We start from the raw sequence: 16702 nt of genomic DNA, 5'->3' as shown, positions 1-16702 counted from the left end.
AAAATCATGCAAACTGCTCCTTTATGTGCATACATTTTACAGAGTTTTTTTTGTTGTTGTTGTTGTTGTTTTTTTATAGGGTTCATACAGGTTTTAGTTTCTTTTTTGTTTATTTTATTATTATCATAATTTTGTTGTCATTGAGAATTTATAGGAACTCTTCCCCAATGAGCACATATATATCTAAAGACATTTTTTTTTTTTTTTTTTTTTTGCAGGGTTCATACGGGTTTATGATTTATTTATTTATTTATTTGATTTGTTCGTTTATTTATTGTTATTGAAAAATCATAGGAACTCTTCCATATATGCACATATTTTAGAGAGTTTCGTTAAAGCTTGTCTGTGTGTGTGTGCATTTCTGTTATGCATGTGTGGGTGTATGTGTGAATGTGTGTCTTCATGTTTTACATTTATTCGCTTATTTATCACCATTGTTGTCTTATTTATTTATTTTTTATTATTATCATTTTATTATTATTATTATTATTATTATTATTACTACTACCTTTTTCTATATTATAATTATTATTTATTTATTTATTTATGTAAGCTTATCTATTATTTATTCCCCGGGTTTTTTTTGTTTGTTTGTTTTTGTGTTTTTTGTTGTTGTTTTTTTAAGGCCTGACTAAGCGCGTTGGGTTACGCTGCTGGTCAGGCATCTGCTTGGCAGATGTGGTGAAGTGTATATGGTTTTGTCCGAACGCAGTGACGCCTCCTTGAGCTACTGAAACTGAAACTGAAACTGTGTGTGTGTGCGTGCGTGGGATGTGTTTTCTGGAGGGCGCCATGGGTGGATGGATGGGTGGATGGGTTGGTGGATGGTTTCCACTGTTCAGTTGCGGGAGTGTTTCCTGGCATGTGCTTTCGTGTGTGTTAAGGCGTGGGGTGGGGGGGGGATGGGGGGGGGGTGCGGATGCGGGTGGAGAGGAGTATTGATGGGGAGGCGGGGGAATGAGGAGCGAAATGTAAAGCGCTGTGAGCAGTATTTCTGGAGAAACGCATTATATAAATGTCCATTATTATTATTATTGTTATTATTATCATTATCATCATCATCATCATTGTATTGTATTGTATGAGTGCACGGCTTTGTAAGGCATTTCACTGTGTTGTATTGCAATGAATTAATATTACATTATTATATTACTCTTTTTTTTCTTTCTTTCTTTTTTTTTTTTTTTGGGGGGGGGGGGGGGGGGGTTGTTGTTGTTGTTTGTTTGTTTCTTTTTGTGGTCACAACAGATTTCTCTGTGTGAAAATCGAGCAGCTCTCCGCAGGGAGAGCGCGTCGCTACAATGATGAGAGCGCCACCTTTTGTTGTTGTTTTTTTTCTGCCTGCAATTTCATGTTTTCCTATCGAAGTGGATTTTTCTACAGAATGTCGCGAGGGACAACCCTTTATGTTGCCGTGGGTTCTTTTACTTGGGCTAAGTGCATGATGGACACGGGACCTCGGTTTACCGTCTCATTCGAATGACTTGTATTGTGTTGTATTGTATTGTATTGTACTGTACTGTATTGTGTTGTATTGCATTGTATTGTGGTGTGTGTAGTGTAGTGTAGTGTAGTGCATTGCTCTGCAATGTGTGTCACTGTTGTGTAGTATAGTGTATTGCATTGTTGTTATTGTAGTGTATACACACACACACACACAGATATATATATATATATATATATATATATATATATATATATATATATATATATATATATATATATATATATATATATATATATATATATATATATAGTGCATTGCATTGCTTTGCAATGTGTTGCATAGTATCGTATTAATCTGCATAGCGCGCTCTCTCTCGCTCTCTCTTCAAACACACACACACACACACACACACACACACACACACACACACACACACACACACATATACATACATATATATATATATATATATATATATATATATATATATATATATGGGGGGGAGGGGGTGTATAGAGAGAATCTATTATTCATCTCTCTCTCTCTCTCTCTCTCTCTCTCTCTCTCTCTCTCTCTCTCTCTCTTTTCTCACATGTTTGTGATGCGTCGGAAATGAGTTGGTCCATTGTCTTTTCCCCAGCTGCCGGAAAAGTGAACGCCTGGAATCAGTCAATCAATCAATCATCCAATCAGTCTATCCAGCAATCGAAGTGATCAACCAGTTGTCAATCAATAAAAAAAAAGAAAAAAAAGTATAGTAAAAAAGTAAGAAAACTTTACTCATATCAAAATATTCACACACACACACACACACACACACACACACACACACACACACACACTCAATCAATCAATCAATCAATCTATCCATCAAGCGAATGATCAGCCTGTCGTCATTGAATAAAAAGATATAGAAACAAAAGAAAAGAAAACTTTATCCACGTCAAAGTATTCACACACACACACACACACACACAGACACACGGAGATAGTGAGAGGGTAAGAGAGAGGGAGAAGACAGACAGACAGACAGAGAGACAGAGAATGTCTGCAGACAGACGAAGTCATGGTTGTTTTCCTGCCTTTGTTTGAAGTCTCTTTTCTAATTGATTCCCTCGTTCTCGATGTTTTTTTCACACTGCAGAGGACGCTGATATATCGATCGGCAGTTCCGCTGTGAGCTAAAAACACCGGCAGTGGCGTCATTCAGGTTTTGTTTGTTTGTTTGTCGTTTCCGATGACTCACCGGACTCCGATTCACGTCACACTGATACCACGTCACCATCAATGGGAGGGGAGTAGGGTGGGAGGGGAGAGAGAGAGAGAGAGGGGGGGGGGGATTGTGCAGGGGGAAGGGGGGGGGGGGAACTGGCGCAGTTATCTTTGAAAAGTATTTTTAACTTTCAGTTATTCTATCTATAGCACGAGGATTGTCTCCTGTCGTATACAAAGAAAAACAAACAAACAAACCAAAAAAAACAAAAAAACCCACCTGATCGAGTTACTTTATCAAGCTGCATTGTCAACGAAACAGAGAGAGAGACAGATTGAGAGAGAGATAAAGACAGAGGCAGAGAAAATGCCCAAATGGGATCTTCTTTTGTTTTTCCCCAAACCTAATTATTAAAATGTAAATGTCCTTTTGCGGCAGAAGAGGTTTTCCCTTCCCTGCAGACATACAGGCCAGTCTGTGACAGGCTGCAATGCAGACAGAATCTTAATAACACAAAAAAATAAAAATTTAAAAAAAAAAAACATAGCAAAAGACAAGAAAGAAAACAAGTTTCACTTTCCAGTGTCTGATCCGCGGAAACTAACCTCTATGATCAGCTTTGTTGGGGGTGGGGGGTTCATAATGTGTGTGTATGCATGCATGCATATATACATAGATGTATAGTTATGCAGGTATATATTTGTGTGTGTGTCACTTAGTTTGAAGTATGTAGATTTTAGCCAGCGTGATGTGAGAAAGTCTTAAATATGGATTTTAGCAAATGTGATGTGAGACTACGTCTATTCATTTATTTTCATTCTATTTTATTTTTTATACATGATTATTTTCATGTCACTTCATCTTAAATTTGTAAATCTTTTTGTAAACCGCGGTGAGCCTGTATATTTTTTTTTCTTTTTCTTCTTCTATTATTATTATTATTATCATCATCATCATCATCTCATTAATATTTATTGTGTAATATTATTATATTATTGTTGTTGTTGTTATAAAAAGAAAAGACAAAAAGACCAAAAACAAAACAAAACACAAAAAAACCTTACACTTTCCAATGTCTCGTCCAGGGGAATTAACTTCTGTGATCAGCTTTGTGGAGTGTAGGGATGGGGGGGGGGGGGGGGGGGGGTACTTTTAGCGAAATTGTAGACCCCTTGATTCAGTCTCGGTGATTCTTGTCAGCAACCCGGCCGGCTTTTGGTTGGACCACTGAGCTATAAATAGTTATGCCTGTTTTGTGCTGTGCTCGCTGCTTGTGGACAAAGACTTAAAAAGCGGCCAGTGGGTTTTCCCGCTGTGACTGGCCCGTTGCGCGCGCGCACGGCGGCGGGCTGATATTATTATCATCATTGTTTTCCTGTGGGCAATGAAATATTGGTTAGGAGAAAGGGGTGTGTCGATGGCGTTGTGGTGTTTCTGTCAATGAAGAGTTTGAAGTAATGTTACATCGCGGAATTACAAGGCAAGAAAGTTGGGTTATTGTGGGTTTTTTTTTATGTTGGGGGGTTGTTTTTGTTTTTTCTTGTGTGTTTTTTTGTGTGTGTGTTCGTTTTGATTTGTGTGTGTGTGTGTGATACTCACTGTACCCAGATTTATTATTCTCCACGGTAACGGAATGTAAAGTAAACAATCCGTGTCAGTGTGTGTGTGTGTGTGTGTGTGTTTTCCTATCGGGTCATGTTGTTTTACTGATAGGTAAATCGTGTTGATAAGTTGAATGAAATTGCCGGATTCAGCCCAGCCATAACTGACACTGATGAACAAAAGTTTGATAGCGAACGAAAGGTTTGCTCTTTCGACTGATAACGGACTGGAATAGTTTTTGCTGATTAGATCCCGTAAAAAACAACAACAAAAAACAAAACAAAAAAACAAATAATAATAATAATAATAATGGCACTTATATAGCACTGAATCTTGTGCATAGACAAATCTAAGCGCTTTCGCACCAGTCATTCACACGCATGCATAACTCTAAATCTGGAGAAACTAAAGACAAGGAAGAGGCAGGGAAGGGAGGCTATTTTGGGAAGAGGTGGGTTTTAAGGCCAGACTTGAAAGAGTTGAGTGTGGAGACTTGACGAAGCGAAAGCAGAAAAAGCACACACACACACACACACACACACACACACACACACACACACACTGTATATATATATATATATATATATATATATATATATATATATATGCACGCGGCGGCAAACTAGTTATGCACATCGGCCATGCAGTGACAGTGTTCTTGGTTCCTGGGGCGTTTTGCGCGAGCGTGTACGACGCAAGAATTAGGCACGCGCGCGTGTTGCCCGCGGCGATACGATAGTCCTGACAGCAAAGCAGGCGTAGCAAGCATGCGCTTACCCTGAGCAGTAACTACAGAGTTAAAGCCTGAACCGGACTATAAATGGCGGGCGATTTGAATCAAGCCAGTTTCTCACCAGAGTCTGACACTGTGACGTCGGTGAAGGTTTATTCAAAATAAAAGCCTAATAAAGCTACGGTTTGGCTTCATTTATGGCAGAGAGCGAGATTTGCCTAGCAGCTTCCAATCTAGACCTGAATTGACTTTGGAAAGTACAAAATGTGTCAGCTACACGTAATACAAAATTTGAATGCAGAGAAAAGGGGCGGAGCTAGAGCCGTTTGTGTTTGCGCTAGACGTGTCTGTCAGATAAAAATAGCACCAGCACGTGGTACTGTCCGGTGAGAATTGGAAAGCATGCAGACAGCCCCTCGACGTTGGCAACCGTAAACGACCACATTGTTTGTAAAACATGCAAACGGAGAGAAATATGACGATCTACTAACCTTTCACCACCACATGTGACCCATGTAGGGAAGGTCGTCTGGATTTGGATACGTCCTGGATAGGCTCTAGTGCGCATGCGCAACCGAAACCTTGCTCTCGGGAGTTAAGACTTTAAGAGGAAGTGTCTGGGTTTGTTCCTTATAATATGTTGTACCTTTTTATTATTAATTCTGCCTGTTTGCTAGATGAATCGGTAGCACTTGGACATTGAATTATGTACCGTGTAAATGATGAGAGTTACTTCTCTTTATTGTAGTTTGAACTTTTACACTCCTAGCCTCACTTTTCATTTTCGAGTTAAAAATTCATCAAGGCAACCATGTGTTTGTTCTGTATTGTCTGTACATTATGTGTAGCATATTCAGAATTAAATATCTGTGCCAGGTTCTTTTTTTGTGTGTGTGGTTTTGTTGTTGTTGTTTTTATAATAATGAATAATAATAATAATGGTATTTATATAGCGCTGAATCATGTGCATAGACAAACCAAAGTCATTCACACGCATGCATAACTCTCAATCTGGAGAAACTGAAGACAAGGAAGAGGCAGAGAAGGGAGGCTATTTTGGGAAGAGGTGGGTTTTAAGGCCAGACTTGAAAGAGCTGAGTGTGGAGACCTGACGAAGCGAAAGAGGAGTTCAATCCAATTGCAAGGTCCAGAGACAGAGAAAGAACGGCGGCCAACAGTCGAGAGTTTGAATCTAGCTTTGCGTAAGCAGAGTGGATCCGAAGCTGATCGTAGGGAGCGGGATGGATTGTAGAGGTGAAGGCAGCCTTTAATAAAAACTGATTTGTATTTGCACATTTCTTTCTGTCTTTGCTGCTGTGTGAACATATAAAAAAAAATTATCAGTACAAGTGCACGTCGGAAACTGTTGGGGTAGGTATGGATAATCGCGAACAGCGTGTAATTGCGAACGGTTCGTATACCGCCCCACTTCGAAGCGTTCTTCACGGTTACATTTCACAATTTAACGTCTGCTTCGACCTTTTACTGTTACCCTAATGAATATCCATTTCAAAGAACCAGTCAAACGTCAGCTATTTCTGGCTATTTCCGCGCTATTTCTTCTCTTCGCGCATCACTGCCGACCAAGGTACAAACGTACCTTCAAATTTCTAAAATGAAGGGAAGCAAGTTGAAGGACTTGAACTTTGGTACAGTTTAAAATAGTTGATTTGATCAGATAGGTTGAATGTGCATTACCGGTGTTGGGGAATTTAAGAAAGCATATTGGTGACATATCTGAATGTCAGTTTTGACGGCAAAATAGTGTCGTTTGCAATTAGACCATAGGATATTTTGACTGAGTCTATTTGCGAACGATGCTGCACAGTTACTGAGCACTTTCAAAGGGGGTTGTTTGTGTGCGGTGTGGTGTGTGTGTGTGTTTAAATGTCTGTTTATGTGTTTGCGGTGTGCATGTGTGATCAAAACCAACAATACAACAGTCTGGTGCGATGTTCCAAATGATATGTCTAATGAGTTAAAGACCTGCTACTGTTTTAATTGTCTACATGTACCCAAAGGCATCGTTCGCAATTAGACTTGCCCGTTCGCATTTACCCTCAGGCACCTATGCTATGCTGTTTCAAACGTCGACAAAACGTTGAAAAGAATGAGCAGACGAACTTTTCCTGGTGCAACCAACTGGAGAAAGCCTTCAAAAACAAAAGAACTTCGCACGACATGTTATATTTACAGTACACATGTTGAACTTGTCGCTGCGACTGGGTCGTTCGCTATTACCCATACCTACCCTTTTCATCATAGGCCTCATTGGGTTTAGAGTGCTAGCTGAATCGGTATTTAGAACAGCAATGACATGAAGAACTATCAAGCATAATAATTGAGAATGCAGCTTCTCTTTATCATTTTTATTGGACGATGAATAAGTTTATTTCAAATCTTCTGACAAGCTTGTGTCAATCTTGATTTTAATGTCACTGTAATGATTTGTTGGTTTTGTTTATTTTATTTTATTTATATTTTATTTTAAATTTTTATTTACTTTTTTTTTTTTTTTTTTTGGTCAAGTGACTAGAAGTATAATATTGCATTGTATTGACAGTTTCAGTGAAACAACAAAGCCATACTTTCCCATCATCATCGTTATGGTGAGAAATATCCCACAAAAGACTATCACCATGTCTTCAAGTTATGTTGTCCTTCACGGGCAAGTCGGGAAGAGGAAATGAATGACAGATGAAACAAACAAATGAATGAATGAATGTGATAATAGAATATATTAAATGAATTGATACGCTTGTCGAATACATTTATGAATATGTATACAATTCGTGTAACAGAACAAATAATCATCCACACACACACACACACACACACACACACACACACACACACACACACACACAGCACACACACACACACACACACACACAAACAGCACCACCCCCCACCTCCCACCCACACACACACACACAAACAAACACACACACACACACAAACAACACACACACACACACACACACGCAAACAAACAAACAAACAAACACACACACACACACACACACACACACACACACACACACAAACAGCACCACCCCCCACCCCCCACCCACACACACACACACAAACAAACACACACACAAACAACACACACACACACACACACACACACACACACACACACACAAACAAACAAACAAACACACACACACACACACACACACACACACACACACAAACAGCACACACACACACACACACACACACACACACACACACACACACACACACACATTCCACCTGACCGCACTATTAACAGTCATACAGAAAAGAGACAGTGCGTCAGAAAAAAAAAAAAAAAGTACAGAACGACCCAGACACACTCCTACATCACTGAACCAAAAAAAAAAAAAAAAAAAAAAAAAAAAAATGACACACCACGTCATCAGCGCCACACTCAAGCCAGCCGTAAAGATTGACACCTGCCAGTACCTTCTGGAGCTGACAGCCCATCCCATAATCACCGTGAACAGGCACTGGTAAGAAGAGTGACTGACACCAGGAGTGGTTAACTCTCTCCATACGAACGGCGAAAGAGACGACGTTAACAGCGTTTCACCCCAATTACCATCATCAAAATATTGCAAGTGGAAGGCTCTTATACTGAAGACGTGAATGTTGACAAAGAATACCACAATTCTGACGACGGAAGCTAAAGGTTGGGTCATTCAGACACCCACTGGACATCCGAAGGGTCTGTGTAGAGGAGAAGAGAGGACTGGCCGTACTTAGTGAGTTAAACTTAATGACTCAGCCAGGACTATCTTCAATGACTTCCCCGCAATTGGAGTGATGGCCTAGAGGTAACGCGCCCGCGCAGGAAGCGAGAGAATCTGAGCGCGCTGGTTCGAATCACGGCTCAGCCGCCGATATTTTCTCCCCCTCCACTAGACCTTAAGTGGTGGTCTGGACACTAGTCAATCGGATGAGACGATAAACCGAGGTCCCGTGTGCAGCATGCACTTAGCGCACGTAAAAGAACCCACGGCAACAAAAGGGTTGTTCCTGGCAAAATTCTGTAGAAAAATCTACTTCGATAGGAAAAACAAATAAAACTGCACGCAGGAAAAAATACCAAAAAAATGGGTGACGCTGTAGTATAGCGACGCGCTCTCCCTGGGGAGAGCAACCCGAATTTCACACAGAGAAATCTGTTGTGATAAAAAGAAATACAAATACAAAATACATTTTGCATCCAGTTTCTGATGTATTTCGTCAAGGTTCTTCTTCTTCTTCTTCTTCGTTCGTGAGCTGCAACTCCCACGTTCACATGTATGTACACGTGTATGACCGTTTTTAACCCCGTCGTGCAGGCAGCCATACTCCGTTTTCGGGGGGGTGTCAATGCTTGATCTTTGCTTATGACAGCCGTTGTTTCTGAATCATTCCCCTTGTCACTGGCTGTGTCCAGGAGTATCTTAACCGTATAATTTCACTGAGTCGCTTATTCCGGGTATAATTATCATCATTTAGTAGTCGTAGTAGGAATAGTAGTACTGTTGTTGTTATTATCAATACTAACGTTGTTGTTATCATCATCATTAGCAGTAGTAGTAGTAGTAGTATTGTTACTATTAATACTATCGTTGTTATCATCAGTAGTAGGAGTAGTAGTAGTAGTAGTTGTTGTTGTTGTATTGTTATTATTAATATTATCGTTGTTGTTATCATCAGTAGTAGTAGTGTTATTAATATTATCGTTGTTGTTATCATCATCATCATCATCATCAGTAGTAGTAGTAGTAGTAGTAGTAGTAGTAGTAGTAGTAGTAGTAGTAGTAGTAGTAGTAGTGTTATTATTAATATTAACGTTGTTGTTATCATCATCATCAGTAGTAGTAGTTGTTGTAGTAGTAGTAGTAGTAATATATACAAGAACACAGTACCAGTATGTGGATAATTTACTTTTAAAAAAGGCACTTTTATCCCAGATACACAAACAAAAAATAGCCTTCTTTTTTTCCTTTTTTTTTCTTCTTTTTTTCGTATTTTTTAAAGAATCAGTACCACAGTTACTGTTAAGAACCCATTCGTTCCACGAGATGGAAAAAAAAAGAAAAAGAAAAGAAAACCAGCATATATATATACATATACCAATATGCATCAAGATATCTCAGTTATTAAGACCGTAAATCTTATTTAAAGGACTCGTTCGTTCTGTGAGAAAGCAGTGCACACACACACACACACACACACACACACACACACACACACACACACAATACTTCAACTAACAAAAATAAAAAAAAGATCCTTAATGTTCATTCACGAAAGCTCTTTTTCTGTGCACATATTCTGCCAGTAATCGATTATGCATCAACTTTATGGGACAGCTGTAGCCTCACAAACTTGAAGTTTATTCACCGTATGTATAAAAGAGCACTGGAAATAGTATTGTTGAAACCGAACTCTCTGACCCCAATGGACTATAAACAACTTAATATATTATCCTTTCACAACAGGCTGTACTTCAACAAAGCTGCTTGCATGCATAATGTTATGTATGGAAATGCTCCAAAAAAGATTGCAGACACATTTAAAACTAATGAACACAGACACAACCACATGCTCTGCATACCCAGACCAAGAAACAACCTTTACAAATCCAGCTTTCTGTATTCTGGTGGAAAATTATGGAATAATCTCCCACTCACTCTGAAAATAAAAACGTGTTTAAGAAAAATCTGAAGGATCACCTCATTGAAAATAATTAACAGTAATACAAATTTTGACCTGTTAGTCTAATATTCCTATTAATTGTGAAATGTTTTGTATATGCTTGTGTTGGCAAGGATTTTGCACTAAATGGGGGAACATGTGCATGTGGGTGGGATGGGCATGGTGTAATTGTGTCCGAGAATTTGTATTCAGTGGTGTGTGTGTGTGTGTGTGTGTGTGTGTGTGTGTGTGGAAATGGAAATGCAATTTTGTGTTTCTTTATCACAGTATTTTTGTATATATATATATATATATATATATTCTTCTGCTTGTTTCTCTCTCTCTCCCTCTCTCTCTCTCTCTCCACTAAATTTTTTCTTCAATTTTTTTTCATTTTTTCCCCTTCTCTTTAATTATTATTATTATTATTATTATTATTATTATTATTATTATTATTATTTTCATTGATGGCTTGATGTAAAAAAGCAATTGTTGCTTATTCAATTTACCATCATGAAATAAAATCTTGACTTGACTTGACTTGACTTCACACACACACACACACGCACACACACACACACACACACACACACACACACACACACACACACACACACACACACACACACACACACACTATCATCGCCACCCGTCGTTAGGCAATTAAAGAATTATGTCAGTAAAATCATTGTTCCGAACAACATACCTGAATCACCAAAATGACACAGGAAATCCGTTGAGCCCACATAATTGACGCTTTCCGTTGTTGCTGTTTGTATTGTTGCTGCCGCTCTGTTGCTGTTGCTGCTGTTGCTGTTGTTGCTGCTGTTGCTGCTGTTGTTGTCTCTGTTGCTGCTGTAGTTTTCGTTACTGTTGTTGTTGTTGTTGTTGTTGTTGTTTTTGCTCCTGCTGCTGCTATTGTTGCTGTTGTTGTTGCTGTTCCTGTTGTCAAGTTGTTGTCGCTTCTGTTGTTGTTGCTGTTGCTGTTTTTGCTGCTGTTGCTGCTACTGTTGTTGTTGCTGCTGCTGCTGTTGTTAAGTCAATGGTACTGGCGGAGATAATTGTCTTGGTGCTATTGATGCTGTTTCTGCTACTTATTGATTGATGGAATGAGTGATAACAGACGTTCCTTTCTTCTCCTTCTCCTTCTGTTCTCCTGCCACTCTTTCTTTCCCCTTGTACTCCTCCCTTCTTTCTCCTTTCTCGTCGAGTTTCTGTTGTTTTATTCTCCTACACTTTCCTTCACTCACACCGCTGATGAGTTTGTTTTCACAAGCATTTAAAAAAAAAAAAAAAAGTTTTAATGTCCTTTTTTTTTTTTTTTTTTTTTTTTTTTTGTCTTAGTCCGTGCTTGACTTTCTAATCCTTGGGTTATATTATTCTGTTATTACTGAGTTTCTGATTTCTTTGCATGGCTTTCAGGTTTTTTTTAATTATTTTTCGTTTGTTTAATTTGACTTTTTCCGTATTTTGAATTGCTTTTGCATGAGTACGGCCACAAAACGCTGGGGTGTTTTTCTATTTATTTTTTTTAAATCTTTTATTATTTTTTTATAACGTTTAATTATTCACTGTACATATTACTTTTAAAACACAATCACAAGCCATTTGTATTTATTCTCTGAGCGAATCACTTTATAAATACAAGTCACATAGTATCAACTCTGCCTCAGTCGTCGATTCACACTGGACTGTCAGTATCCCTTCGTCCGCAGTGATGTTACGCTGATAGTTTCCCCGCGAGATATTCAGAGCAACTAGTGGTAAGCAGCACTGGAGATATATATCTATATATACATATATGTATATATATATATATAGTGCACACCACACACAAAAACTTTCCGGCGGTTTAGTTCAAGCAGTCAGAAACAAAGACTTGGAAAGCCACAGTCACACTGCCGAACTATCAACATCGTCGCTCGCTCACGGCACACAACGCTTCATAGGCACATGAGTCATCTTCTGGTTTTCTGTTGAAGAAAGAGAGAGAGACCGAGAAAGCCACGTGGAGACTTGAATGAGTCAGTACTTGTTGTCAATCAATGCCTCTTGTGTGTGTGTGTGTGTGTGTGTGTGTGTGTGTGTGTGTGTGTGTGTGTGTCACAGTGACACACACACAACGTCCGAGCTATTGACAAAATTAATAATGATGAAACTCTCGGTTTCAGTCTGCGTGTGTTCTCTCATTCACTGATTCACATCCTGAAACTACCGTTGTGGTGGTTGTTTTTGGTGTGTGTGTGTGTGTGTGTGTGTGTGTGTGTGTGTGTGGTTTTTCTTCCTCATTGAAAGTAAGTCAAACCAAAACAGAGCTGCGATCGCCTAAAAACAATGGCATGAACACTTTATCGGGAAAATCATCACACAACTCAAGCTTCTCTCGTGGCGTCTGTCAACACACAGTTCTACCGGGACATTGAGTCATGGCCTGTTGACTCTGCGTGGGGCTGTGAGTGGGCCCGCGGGGGAAGGGGGGGGGGAGTAGAGCGTGTGGTGGGGACGGTGGGGGGGGGGGGGGGGTGCAGTGCAGTCGTGACTGGTGTAGCGTCAAATGTAACAAACCCGTGAAAATGTAAGGTTATTTGCTTTTGTTTGTTTGGTTGGGTTTTTTTTTTTTTTGTTTGGTTGGGGTTTTTTTTATACCTGAAGTTACAAGCGTGAAACGAAAGAACACAGTGACGAATGATACAAAATAAGTCAAAGAACAATAGCAAGAACAAAAAAACAAACTTAAAAACAGTTGCAATATCAACAACAACAACAAGAACAACAACAAGCCTATTTTAACGATATAATTATGACTGGATTCATGATAATTTTAGTGCATTTTATATGATCATTCTAGTCCAGAAACAATAACGGAAACAGTGTAATTATATTGGAGACTAAAAACGTCAACAGCCATGACAAACTGGAATAAACTGGTATTACGTAATGCACATAAAATATAAGATAGATTGTAATGTTATTCTGTTCAAATTTCACGTGGTTCGTAATGCATGTAAATACATACATATATACATATATATATATATATATAAACCTTTCACATCCATAAAATATAACCATAGTTTTGTGGTGGTTTGTTGTTGTTATCATTGTTGTTGTTGGGATTGCTGTTGCTGTTGTTGTTGTGGTGGTGGTGGTGGTTATGGTGATGGTGGTGATGGTGGTGGTGATGGTGGTGGTGGTGGTGATTATGGAATCAGTCCTGAACCTAACTTGAAATAATATAATATATGACACTGTTATCGAGTTACGTTGGACGCAGATGTTGTGACAGTTTACGATGCAACAAGAACCACACGAGCCCTTCTTCACCTGTTCTTTGTCTGCACAAAAAAAAATTCACCCGTATTGATCTGACTGACGAGACTCTCCCCCCCCCCACCCCCCCCGCGCGCCCCCCGACACTCCCCTCGCCTCCATCCCTCCCCTCCCCTCCCCCCTCCCGTCCAGCGTGCTGCAGGCTTTAATAATTAGTTGCCCGGCTGTGAAGCGCCACTTGGCTATGCTATGCTATGCTATTGCTACAGCGCAATCTGACGCCAGCCTTCAAGCGACTCGTCATAAAGGATGGCCCGTGCAATCCATTCAGCCCACGTTTCTCCTTTGTATCCGGAGAATAGAAGAGAGAGAGAGAGAGAGAGAGAGAGAGAGAGGGTGGGGTTGGGTGGGAGTCATTCATTGGATCTCAACCGGGTTTCTTTTGTATCTGAATGCAAGTGAGATAGACACAGAGAGAGAGAGAGGGGTGTGTGTGTGTGTGGGGGGGGGGGTCATTCCTTCGGCCACACACATTTTCTTTTGTATCTAAATGCAGTGAGAAAGTGTGCGCGTGTCTGAGAGATAGAGAAAGAGAGAGAGAGAGAGGAGACACACTTTCAGCCACACACCTTTCTTTGTAACTGAATGCAAAGAGAGAGGGTAGACTGAATGAAATGAATGGAAGCAGAAAGAGAAGAGAGAGAGAGAAAGTGAGAGAGAGAGAGAGAGAGAAAAACAGACAGACGAACAGACAGACATGCACAGACAGTGAGAGAACAAGATATACTGAGTGGAGGAGAGAGAAAGAAAGAGAGAGAGAGAGAGGCAGGGAGAGAATGAGACAAGGGTGGAGGGGAGAGAGAGAGAAAGAAAGAGACAGACAGACAGACAGACAGACAGACAGACAGACAGACAGAGAGAACGAGACATAATGAGAGGGAGAGAAAGAGCAAGACACAGAGAGAGTGAGACAGACAGACAGACAGACAGGGAAGAAACTAACGATAGACAGACAGACAGACAGACAGACAGACAGACAGACAAACCGACAGACAGACAAGCAGACAGACAGACAGACAGGGAAGGACTAAACGAGCAATATGGTACACCCACACAACAGGTGAACGCTGCATTAAATGTGAACAGAATCATTCAGGGCAGGGAAAAAGAAGACGTAGATCAGGTAGCATAGCACTGACTGGCCCCTGAAGGATAAGTGTGTTCTTTTTCGTCGTGTTGTAAAGTACACAGGCCTGAGGAGTGGTGTCAGTGAGAGGGAGGTGGGGTAATGTTTGTCGGTGAAGGTAGAGTGTAAAGGGAGTGGTAGGGGGTGTGGGGGTGTGGGGAGGTAGGTAGGTCTGCAGGCAAACGGAAAGGAGAAGGTGGATATAATGAAAGACAAGACAAGACAAGACAAGACAAGACAAGATTCTTTATTTCGAGGATGATAGATAAGCACTGATGGGGTTTTTTTCCCTTTTTTTTTTTTTTTTTTTTTACATCCAATCACCGCACTGAGTAGGGTCTACACTACACAAGACTAAATGAAAATTAAAGCATGGTGTTAACAGACATACATAGAGAGAGAAAAAAAAAAAACACACACACACACACACACACATGCACACTGAGGTCCCGTATGCAGCATGCACTTAGCGCACGTAAAAGAACCCACGGCAACAAAAGGGTTGTCCCTGGCAAAATTCTGTAGAAAAATCCACTTTGATGGGAAAACACAGAAAAAAAAGCAGGCAGGAAAAAAAAAAAAAAAAAAGTGGCGCTATCAGTGTAGCGACGTGCTCTCCCTGGGGAGAGCAGCCCGAATTTCACACAGAGAAATTTGTTGTGACAAAAAAAGAGTATTACAACGTTTGAAGGTGAAGGGAGAGAGAGAGAGAGAGAGAGAGAGAGAGAGAGAGAGGAAGGGGGCGGGTTGGGTGGGGTGTAGGAAGGTAGGCCCGCAGGCAAACGGAAAGGAGAAGGGAGAGGTAAAGAAACAAATAAACGAAACGGAAACGAAACGAAAGGCTTTGGCCTTTATCTGAATAAAATATTTCGTTTCGTTTAATAGAAAGAAACAGAAAGAGAGAAAGAGACAGACAAACAGGACAGATAGAAAAAGACAGATAGAGACGCAGAGACAAGGACAGACACACAGAGAGCATGGAGTGAGAGAGAGAGAGAGAGAGAGAGAGAGAGGGGAGAGAGAGAGAGAGAGAGAGAGAGAGAGAGAGAGAGGAAACAGACGGACTGATAGAGAGACCAAGATAGGCATGGAAACAGAGAGAAGGGCGAGAGAGAGAGAGAGAGGTGGGAGGAGGAGGGGAGAGAGAGGGTGGGGGAAAGAGAGAGTGAGAGAGTAGAGAGAGAGAGACAGACAGACAGACAGACAGACAGATATAGAGCCAGAGACAGACAAGGATAGTGAGACAGGGACATGGAGACAGACAGGCAGGTAGTCAGACAGGCACATTGGGAGACAGAGACACAGAGAGAGACACACACAAGCACAAGAGAGAGACAGGACAAGGTATCATGTAACAATAATGGCACAAGCGTGTGCACAGCCGTTTGAGAGAGAGAGAGAGAGAGAGAGAATAATAATAATAATAATAATAATAATAATAATGGTAATTATATAGCGCTGAATCTTGTGCAGAGACAAATCAAAGCGCTTTCACACCAGTCATTCACACGCGTGCATAACTCTAAAACTGAAAGAAACTAAAGACAAGGAAGAGGCAGGGAAGGGAGGCTA

The 16702-nt window shown here is 40.3% G+C and overlaps 1 protein-coding gene across 2 annotated transcripts in view; it reads right to left on the bottom strand.

Annotated features, from left to right (window-relative positions):
* LOC143298163 (zinc metalloproteinase nas-8-like) overlaps nucleotides 1–13062 on the bottom strand; it is a 37414-nt gene extending 24352 nt beyond the window's left edge. The window contains exons 1-3 of one of the 2 annotated variants that reach the window (XM_076610905.1): nucleotides 12980–13062; nucleotides 11381–12647; nucleotides 2040–2106 (exon numbers count right to left, since the gene is read on the bottom strand). In XM_076610905.1, coding sequence (XP_076467020.1) covers nucleotides 2040–2106; nucleotides 11381–11422 — 109 coding nt within the window. In that variant the 5' untranslated portion in view covers nucleotides 11423–12647; nucleotides 12980–13062. Of the gene's footprint in view, nucleotides 1–2039; nucleotides 2107–11380 lie in introns of both variants that reach the window. The other variant, XM_076610904.1, reaches the window with a different exon arrangement.
* Between the last annotated feature and the right edge of the window lie 3640 nt (nucleotides 13063–16702).

The sequence above is a fragment of the Babylonia areolata genome, chromosome 23, assembly GCF_041734735.1.
Source record: "Babylonia areolata isolate BAREFJ2019XMU chromosome 23, ASM4173473v1, whole genome shotgun sequence".
In the NCBI taxonomy this organism is placed as follows: domain Eukaryota; kingdom Metazoa; phylum Mollusca; class Gastropoda; order Neogastropoda; family Buccinidae; genus Babylonia; species Babylonia areolata.
This window is presented reverse-complemented; position numbering and strand designations above follow the sequence as displayed.